Source organism: Pristiophorus japonicus, chromosome 21 (assembly GCF_044704955.1).
Source record: "Pristiophorus japonicus isolate sPriJap1 chromosome 21, sPriJap1.hap1, whole genome shotgun sequence".
Lineage (NCBI taxonomy): Eukaryota > Metazoa > Chordata > Chondrichthyes > Pristiophoridae > Pristiophorus > Pristiophorus japonicus.
Window position 1 is genome coordinate 33094633 of NC_091997.1, and position 10224 is coordinate 33104856.

The following is a 10224-nucleotide window of genomic DNA, read 5'->3' on the forward strand; positions in this document are numbered from 1 at the left end:
TTTCTCTGTCTCTGTCCCTGTTTCTTTTTTCGTGTCTGACTTTCTCTGTTTCATTTTCCTGCACGATCATATATATTTTTAAATAGATAACACGTTGTCTATAATTTCAGTAAAAGCGAAATATAACACAAGGATGCTGAATACAAGCATTTTTTGGTGATACTTTATTTTTGACTCGTAAAAGTCTTCACATGATTCACCCACGAGCTACAGACATAGAATTAGATCTATATTACACACACACACACATATATAGATATATATATATACATATATAAACAGGATTACCATTTTTCAAGTGGAATCCCACTGTACATTTACGACGTGTGTAAGTGAGTGCTTTGTGTGTGTTTATCCATGTGTATATGTATGTGTGGAAGTAGTTAGCTCTCTGTTTCTACTTTTGTGCGTTTATACATAGTTTATTAATAGCACCATAACAAACATGCGGTTTTAGATTTCAAACTTGAAAACTTTGGTAATACTTTCACTTTTGTACAACATAGCAGCTTTCTATTAATTTCAGGTTAAATTCCAGTACTATGCTATGCATCTGCTGAAAGTATCAATAATGTCCCAACTGATTCAGTAGGTATAAGGATACATACACAAATATTTGTGTTACTCCATCTTCTATAGCCGGCAACAGAATTACACAGGGATGGAAATTAAATGGAACAACCAGCGCCAACACCTATAACATTCTATCTCGCCGAGCTGCTGCATATTTATCAAAAATAATAACGTTCTGCCTAAGTGCGGGGAAACTACTTCAGTTGCATGCATATATTTTCAGAAATACACGTAAACATATCTGTAAACAGACTAAAAGTAGGCTTATTTTCTGAATAGATTCGGAAATAAAACTCATCAGTATTTGAAAATGTAATTGTGTCAGTGTGCATGATAGATGCATGGAACATCATATTACGCACACACGTGTATACGTGTGTGTGTGTGCGTGTGTAGAGAGAGAAAGATAATATAGATGGAGATTGTCCAAGTAAAATTCACGATATTTGAATGCTGTCATTGCTAAACTTAGGAGATATATATTAATACTTTCTAACAAAATCTAACTACATCCATAAAATGATGCACTTTGCTGATAAAGAGATTAAACACATTAAAAGAACAAGGAAGCACGGCAAGCAATCGTAAATAAACAGACCAGAGCCATCGAAACCACGTCACGGCCACAATACATAATAAAACAATCACGTGGGTCCTCACGGACCGGACACTCCGCAAGTTGTAGATTTTAAATGTTTTTGCAGTCAGAAATCTTTTTCGAAAAGCCTCAAAAATTCTGCAGATAATTAACCAGTTGCGAGATGATCCCGTTTAAACAAGGCATTTTTGTGCGAACTTCACGATATTGTTAAGTAGCTGGCTGGTCTATGTTGCAGTTATGTTGCATTTTAAAACATATTTTTTATCACTTTAAATTCTAACATTTGTTCCGTTATATTTAACATTATTTCCGGTAAATTCGAGCGAAATTGAAGCAGAATTTAATCATCTACAGACAATTGAAAGGATCATTGCCAAAAGCGAAAGTAAAAGTTAATCTGTCAATCGGAAAGTGGTCCTATAATCTTAAGGAAAAACACAAAGTAACATTAGATTATTTTAACCAGAGTCTGAGAAGCCGTGCACCAGTAATCGAAGAGGAAAAACTTTTGAAGAGGAACCTTTCAATTAATGATTATACTAGTAGGCTTCATTCAGTCCCATTTCTGATACATTTATTTTTTTCCAGAAGGCTAATGCTACCGATACAGAAAAGCAAATTATTTAAACACAAGAACGCTCGCAGAATCGAATCATTTTTGAAAGTTCGTAACGTCTTTCATACTCTACGCTTTGTAAAGGCATTCCAACATCTTTTCATCACAATATCCTTCTACGGGATAATTTCATCAGTTGACCACATTCCGCAGGCCACACGTGCAGTATGTTCATAACATTTTCTTATTTTCATTATTTTACTGCATAAGCTGTACTCGGGAACTTTGGACGAGCGGTGGTACTTTTGCAACACCGGTGCGTTCAGTTTCTCTCGATCTGACGCATCCCATAATATCACAGAACAGAGTGCAAATCTGCAGCCCAAGAACCATCAGTTTTTCTGCAACACTCACTTATTGAGATTGAAAATCCATTGTTTATATATTATCGATAGATAGACAGACAGAGTGATGCTCAGATAGATAAACAAATAGGTAGGTAGAGAGACTGGGTGATAGAAAGATGCCTAGTAAGTACATGCATATGTAAAGTTTGAATATTGTTATATATTGCGTGTGCTAGTTGTGAAAGTACATTAGCTCAGCTACCCGAAAGTTTCAGTTACACCTTGCATTCAAGCAAGTTATGCTTTAACTAACTTTTAAACTGTTATCAGGGCGTAAACTCGGTTGTTTTGGACCAGACTTAGGTGTACAGAGGGGCATTCCGAATGCTAACACAAAATATGCCTTTTGTAAATAATTGAATTGTATGATTAGATTTAGTCTGCTTCGGGAGATCTGCCAAGGTGGGACAAATCGATGATAACTTATTGATTCTTCACAAAATAAGAGTATTAGATTTGTTGTGTAGGGAACCGGTTTGGCGTCACAACCCGAGGCTCCCTGTGAGCTGGCGTTAGGAAATAGCTTTCTTTCAATTGTCAAAAATAAACCATAACACTTCAACATAATACAGGGTCAGTATGATTCACGATTATGGCGTCCCGTTAGTGGTTTAATACTAAATGAGCAGTTTGAAAAAATGAGTCAGAATTACAACACTTTCCCTCAAGTTTATACCTGATTTTAGAATGTAATGTCAACTCGTTGTAAATAACGACTAGTATATATATATATATATACATACTTGATATATCAAATCTACATAGTATTTACGATAAAGAGAAAATGGATTCGAAGCAAGTTCATGCGCGTCTTTAGTGAGCGTTGTGCTTTTCTGCATAAACCGTTTATTAGAAATCGCTGCACTTGTTTTCAGTAAGAAGCCTGTGGGTCGGAAACTAAAACTCTCTTAACGAGCTCAAATTTGCGGTGTAATTTGTCACCCAATAACAAATAGTCCCGTATTTTTTATATATATATATAAAGTGTTGCTGCTTTGTAGAAAAACAAATTGTTTAAAAATAGTAAACGGGAACAGCGCGTCCACTTTCAGCAAACCTGTGTTTTACTGCTCCACACAGAGCGTCTCATAAAAACACTAACTGCCGTTCACTGCATGTTATAAACAATAACAGGCTGTGCTTTTATTGCGCTTTATAGTTCCTTAATCTCTTCCCTATAGTTCTCAGATGACTGTTACTGTTCCACGGTCCGTCCAAGCACCAGATAAAAGGCTTTATTAATAATAGGACAACGGATCATTAAATTGTTAAATACCACTAGATTCCCCCTATTCCTGAAGATAAAACCATTTTTTTGTAAATTATCCCAAATAATTCGCGTCTGAGTGCGACTGGACATGTCACTGCGCTGCAATAACTTGGGAGGAAAAATAGCAATTAGACCCAAAGTTGATGGTAATTAGATTTCAGGTTTGCTACTGTACTTCCTCATCTTGTTGATGTAACTCTGACCTTTAAAAGAGTCGCATATTCTCATTAAATGGTTTGGAAATTAACGTCTGGCTGTCTACCCTTTACTTCACAACAGCATGGATACTTCCCCTTATCAATCTTTGGGTGGCGTATGTATTTCATCTGTTGTAAAGCGGCTGATATCCCTGTAATGAACATGGTTGAATATATTAATCCGCATATTCCCCCTCTCTATCTTTCTCTCATTCCCTCTCTCTCTCTCACCATTCCCCTTTCACGCGGTGCGGTGTCCGTACGGAGTAAGCGAAGCCAATAGGACGTGGTTGAGGTAATAAATGCAAATTATCATGAAAAGAGACGGCAAAATATGAAACAACTCATTTGTGCTGAAGTAAATCACAGAAAACTGTTTATGAGTGAACCTCCTCAGGAAGATGTGATATCAGGACACTATATGTTGAGATCAATAAGATGAAGGTTTAATCTTTAAAAAAAATAATTCTTGGCTTGTTTGTTTGTTTGTCCAAACACTAAGTTCCCTCGGTTGAGCAGAAAGATCCTTGTCCTTCCCAATGAGCTCCTACTTTGTGAATTCGCTGTTTTCCAAGTATAAAAGTGGGGAGACTCTGCGCCCCAATTACTATGACTGTGGGTTCACCCAGGAGTTGGGCGGCAGACCCACGGTGGTTTATGGACCCGGCACCGGGAGCACCTTCCAACATCCCAGCCAGATCCAGGATTTTTACCATCACAGCGCGGCCACCCTCTCCACCTCGGCGTATCAACAGAATCCATGTGCGGTGACGTGTCACGGCGATGCGGGCAGCTTCTACAGCTACGATGCCCTGCAAAGGCAGCCAATTTTCGCCGCCCAACAGGAGGCCGAGCTGGTCCAATATCCCGACTGCAAGTCGACGGCGAACAGCCTGGGAGAAGATGCAGAGAATTCAGAACAGAGTTCCTCTCCGACACAGCTTTTCCCGTGGATGAGACCGCAAGGTGAGGCTTTGGCAGGAACCAGCAAGAAGTAAAGAGAGAGACAGAAAGATAGTGATAAACACACACACACAAATTTTTAAAACACAGTAAGGTTGATTTCCTGAACCAATACAGGAAATGCTGAAACTTTAGTGTTTTATGATTCTAAAGTTCAGCACTTGTAAATTACTTTATACTTTAATGGTCCTGAAGGCGGGTTTTGAAGTGTGGTATATTGCGTGCTGTTTGTAGTTTTATTGCGGTTTTATGGCACATTTTTTTCCTACGGTGTTGAATACTGTTCAATAGTGTTTGGATCCTGTTTTAGAACCCCTCGTATAACAGCTACAAAGCCTCACTGAGATGCCTCTCTTGTTCCTCCTCTCTCTCCCTCTCCCTCTCTTTACCAGTAGCTGCAGGACGTCGACGGGGAAGGCAAACATACAGTCGCTATCAGACACTAGAACTTGAAAAAGAATTTTTGTTCAATCCATACCTGACTCGCAAACGGCGGATCGAAGTGTCACACGCACTGGGACTGACCGAGAGACAGGTCAAAATTTGGTTCCAGAACCGAAGGATGAAATGGAAGAAAGAAAACAACAAAGATAAGTTTCCCAGCAGTAAGTCTGAAATAGAAGAGACGCCAAAGGAGAAGGACGGGAAAGAGGAAGAAGAAGACGAGGAAAAAGAACAATAATAATAAAAAATAATAATTTAAACAGTATAAACGCTAACTGGACGGGGAATGGATAGAATAATGTGGGCGGTTTTTAAATAGTGCGGGTGTGAGAGGCAGAACAACTGTTACTGATCACTGTTTGATACAAAATATTGTACGGAAATGTATGGAGGTGTAGATTAAAAGGAACATTTCAACTTTTTACCAGATATATACGTGTTGTTGTGTAACAATCTAGCTATTTTAAGTGGGTTCGTGTAAAAGTATTTGATGTGAAGCTCATAGAACAATGTACTAGTGTGTGTGTGTGTGTATGTGTGTGTGTGGATATACTGCTGTAGAATTCTGAAGCCCTGTGCACTATTCCAGCTAATAACCATTAGCTTAAAGAACGATCCTGACAACATGAAGCTGCCTATTTAAGCTTTAGCTGTTTTAGAATGTTATTGTTTACGTCTATGTTGTATTTATAAGGTTGTTTTCTCCAATTTGGCATGTGCATCAGTAAAGGCTGTTTTTTTTAAAACAAAATGATGAAGAAAGTGATCTTTAACTTTAAATTGTGAGAAAATTCTACTGTATGCGTGAATTGCTTTTATTGGGGGAGGTGGGGTGGGAGGGTGGGGGACCGGTGGTACATTATTGTTATACACCAGATTGGCCCATTGTTTGACCATGCAAGCGGCGGAAAAGAGTGACAATAAACTTTACAAGCGAAAACAGAATTGTGAAACTGCTCGGCTTTTAAAAAAAATAGAATTTCTTTGAATGAAGAGATTTGGCAAAACTGCATATTGTGTCGAGTACGAGATAGGCAAATGCACAGAGCGATGGATAGATAATGTTGTTGAAAAGTGACCATTAAAATATCAATAACACATAGCTATCGCACCTGACTCAATTTGTCTTTGTGACCTTTTTATTAGCGACCTGTTTATGTTTGCAGCTCACTTGACTCATTTGCACTCATAATTCCTCCCTCCCCACACCACCCCCTGTAAAAAAATGGGACAAGTTGAAGTTCGCTCTGAGCTATCTGTGGCGAATATAAACAGCAGATTTTGTTTGTGCATAAACTAATGTTGTACTTTTTGCAACAAAAAAAATAGATTATGAATACTTTCCTTCGGCTAGCGACCGATATTAAAGTAGAAATCGATTAGAAGAACTTGTTAGAACTCAATCCAGTCCGCGCCCCCCCTCCCCCCCCCCCCGCCCCTCCAAAAAAGCTGTTTTGACAAATGCGTTTCCCATTGTAAACTGAATCCCATCTACAGAAAGCCAATCGATTTTTTTAAAAATCCCCATCTACAGTCTCAATGCAGCCAGCCTAGAACCTCAACCCGCGTCCCATTCACCTTATATTTAAAGTTAGTCACTTTATTACTTGGATACAGGAATTTTGCTTTTGATCAGAGAAATGTTTCTCTCATCCAAGGAAGCAGCGGGTAGCCTGGCTGTCATTGGTCGGCCGCGTCACGTGCCGACTATCACGTGCCTCGGGAGGAAAAAGGGGGTTCTTCCAGTGTAAATCTGGACTCTTAATTCCGTAATATATCACCGTACCTCGTAAAACCGACACTGAAACGTCCCGGCCTACAAATCACCGGCCAAATTATGAGTTCATTGTATTATGCGAATGCTTTATTTTCGAAATATACAGCCGGAACTTCTATGTTTCCAACCGGGGTATTTTCCGAACCAACTTCTTGCGCGTTTGCCTCCAACTCCCAGCGGCCGGGCTATGGCTCGGGATCGGCTTCCTACGCAGCCACGGTGCCGGCTCTGTACAGCTCAGCCAACAGCCTGCACCACCAGAGCCCGACCATGTACACGTCTCCTTACGGCCTCAACGCCAACTCCTTTAACATGCACTGCTCTTCCTTCGATCACAACATCTCCTCAATGATGTGCGGCGCGGGGGACTCCTGCAAGCAGACTTGCAGCAAATCGGAGCAAAGGGAGACAGACTCCCAGTCCGAGAACTTCCGCATCTACCCTTGGATGAAGAGTTCAGGTATGTGAAAAGTCACAGAAGATGAAACCTCTTTGAGGGACCGTGAATTACTTTATTGCATTATGGTGCCATGTTCATTTATGACGTTCAGGGGTATAAAATGCAATGTGCCCTCCCCCCCTCATAAGCAATCAAGTCGTTGAATTGGATGTATAATAGCTCCTTGTGAAAAAATATTCAATGCCACCTTAAAATAAAATGGGGAATAGAGTGCTGCAAAGTTGTGCATTAAAAGGCAAATATATTCACACATTTCAAAGAAGCATGTATTCTTGTTCTTGTAAGTGTTCACCAATCTGTGCTCTTAATTCCAAAATAACACAGCATTGAGCCCGGAAAATCCCTTGAGACTTAACTGGCCTCTTTATTTTCTTTTTCTCTTTATTTCCATTAAATCCTGTTACAATTCAGCTTCGGTTCAAAGTTTCTCTCGGTGTTTCTGAGTTGCAACGTGCTATTGGGTGTTGTGGATGCAGCTGGAGGGGGGGGGGGGAGGTGGTAGAGAAGCGGCGTACATCAGGGATGCCTAGAAGATGACAAATGGAGGCTAGAAAAAAGTGCGCAAAACTAGCATTAAATATTTAAAAAGATATTTCAGTTCAATGGGAATTACATCAATGCGCAGGCGAACGTTGCTTTGGCCGAGTCAAACCAATGCGGCAGTTTACACTTGTGTAGCTAATGTGGGGAGTGTGTGTGGGGGGGGGGGGGAGGCATTACCCCATTTTAGCAGCTCTTTTCAGCCAGCCAAGCGAGAGCGTTGTTTCTATGCCTATTCCACATTTGTTTTATTTTCTCCTGTATGTTGGCGAGTTGGAAAACTGTCGACCCTTTACTGAATTTGGAGGCTGGTGCTTTCAGCATAGCCGCGCAGACAAAGTGCACCAGAGTGTTATGCTTTGAAACACATCGCAGTATCCATTTTCCAGCTACCTGTCAGGTTCAGGTTACATAACATTAATTCACCTAAAATCCAGAGAGCTGAGGATGTGGGCTAACCACCATCCATCAATAGATTATAGTTGTTAAACTAATGCAAATAGCCTTCTTTAAAACTAATAGCTAAATAGAAAATTAAACTCAATATAGTTTTGAGTCTCATTACATGATAGGGTTTTAGGCCTGCATGTGCTTGCTATGTAAACAATTCAAATACTTTCACATATACAGCCATCATCCGTCCTTTATAAAGCATTAATACAACCTTTATATTGATTATAATCAGTTACTTTCCGACAGCAATATGTTGTATCTGTCAAGGGGATATTCTGGATAAAATGTTGTAAGTTGTGGCAATGGTGAAGTGCAGGGAAGGGCAGTGCTGATTTTTAAAAAAGGACTTTGCTGTCTTGTTTGTGATCTCTTTTTCTCTCTCTCTCTGCTTCGCCTTCTCTTTCGATGGCTCTCGTTGTGCACGGTCCAGCTTCAGACAGGAAGAGGGGACGTCAGACCTACACCCGGTACCAGACACTGGAGCTGGAGAAAGAGTTTCACTTCAACCGCTACCTCACCAGGCGGAGACGCATCGAGATTGCACACGCTCTCTGCCTGACTGAAAGGCAAATTAAAATCTGGTTTCAGAACAGGAGGATGAAATGGAAGAAAGAAAGTAAAGTCGCCAGTCCACCCGAGGCAATCGAAGAAAAACAAGAAGAATGAAGAAAAACACACTTCTAAAAACTAAAAAAAGAGGCATAAACTTAAATGACTTTTTTAACAAATGGAGCGATTTGCTCCTCATTTCTTAACACTGAAACAGAATACTACCTAAATCTGTAACTGTTTTACTTGTAGTTTGTTTTGTACAGATTAGAGGGAATAACCCATATCTATATTGTACAAGTACAGTTATATATGGTCTGTGCGTTAGCCTTTTTGATGTGGTGAATTTGTCGTTGCTGTAATTAGCTTGCTTTACCTTGTGTGTTTAAAGGAAATCATGTCAGTGACTTTATATTTGTTACTGTATCGATGTAATTTCATGTCAGTAAGAAATAGTTTTGAAAAGGAGCTGTGAGTAGTCACAGTCCGTGTACAGATTATTAATGTTCGTCCCGTATAAACTCCTGTTATAGTTAAATATATAAAAATAGTGTTCTGGTGGAAGTGTTGAGTGTAACTTCTATGTACATTTTTTGATATTTAAAAATGGACCATTTATGTCTGTTCAGTTGAGTTTTCGCGCTTTAGTATGAAGGATGTATACTGTTCTGTGAAATAAAATTAGGGTTTTTTTTCGTTATTTTGCCTCGCTATCAAAGTTCATATTTTGTACAACACAGACACAGCATAATCATAACATGTCCCTCAACCAAAATACCAAAGGCTGGGAGGCGTTTCATGAGTCAATGCCAATTCCTCTGTCAGACTAACCCCATTATTTTCGCTCGGACTAATTCCCAGTTTTGCGCCCCAGTGTATAAACACTCGACTCTTTAAAACTAGCTCTCCTGGTTAAACAGAATTCGGCAATTACACGCAACAAAGGGACTGGAAGCACACCGAACGTTGGCGTGGGAGCTGTAAACCTATCTGTGTCTAAATAAAGATATAATACATTGTGAAGACAATGTAGCTGGGGTAGGCGTCGGGTGTCAAGGCATTGCATTTCGGCGGGTAAACAGTTGCAAAATTACTCGTAAAAGGTGCAGTTAATATATGCATTGTACGTAAATGCACTTTACATAGCAAACATAAGTGTCCCCGCCAATGAAATATTTTTTTGCCGGAAAGCAGGGACGAATATTATTTTAACAAATACTGGCAACATATAAAATGGGCAATGCCATTTTCACATACAAACGATTGTAATTGTTTACATAAGAATTAACTAATTTTGCTATTTAAAAACATTCTGACGATTACTATAATTGAAATATTCTCTTATGGTGGTTTAAGCGCCTCGTCTTGTAGAGAGTGAATTCAGTCAGTTTACCAGGAGCTCGAGATTGCGATCGGTTTATTCTCGCTCTTGTC

The 10224-nt window shown here is 39.6% G+C and overlaps 2 protein-coding genes across 3 annotated transcripts; both read left to right on the plus strand.

Moving 5' to 3' along the window:
• Positions 1-4143: 4143 nt before the first annotated feature.
• hoxb8a (homeobox B8a) lies at positions 4144-5764 on the plus strand. 2 transcript variants are annotated; one of them, XM_070864564.1, is made up of 2 exons: positions 4144-4570; positions 4960-5764. In XM_070864564.1, the coding sequence occupies exons 1-2, from the start codon at positions 4144-4146 to the stop codon at positions 5247-5249; spliced, it is 717 nt and encodes a 238-aa protein (XP_070720665.1). In that variant the 3' UTR covers positions 5250-5764. The 2 variants fall into 2 exon arrangements, with proteins under 2 accessions (XP_070720665.1, XP_070720666.1); XM_070864565.1 differs by having other exon boundaries at positions 4963-5764.
• A 985-nt stretch (positions 5765-6749) lies between these two features.
• hoxb7a (homeobox B7a) lies at positions 6750-9466 on the plus strand. Its single transcript, XM_070864050.1, has 2 exons — positions 6750-7248; positions 8672-9466. The coding sequence occupies exons 1-2, from the start codon at positions 6849-6851 to the stop codon at positions 8905-8907; spliced, it is 636 nt and encodes a 211-aa protein (XP_070720151.1). The 5' UTR covers positions 6750-6848; the 3' UTR covers positions 8908-9466.
• Positions 9467-10224: the final 758 nt, after the last annotated feature.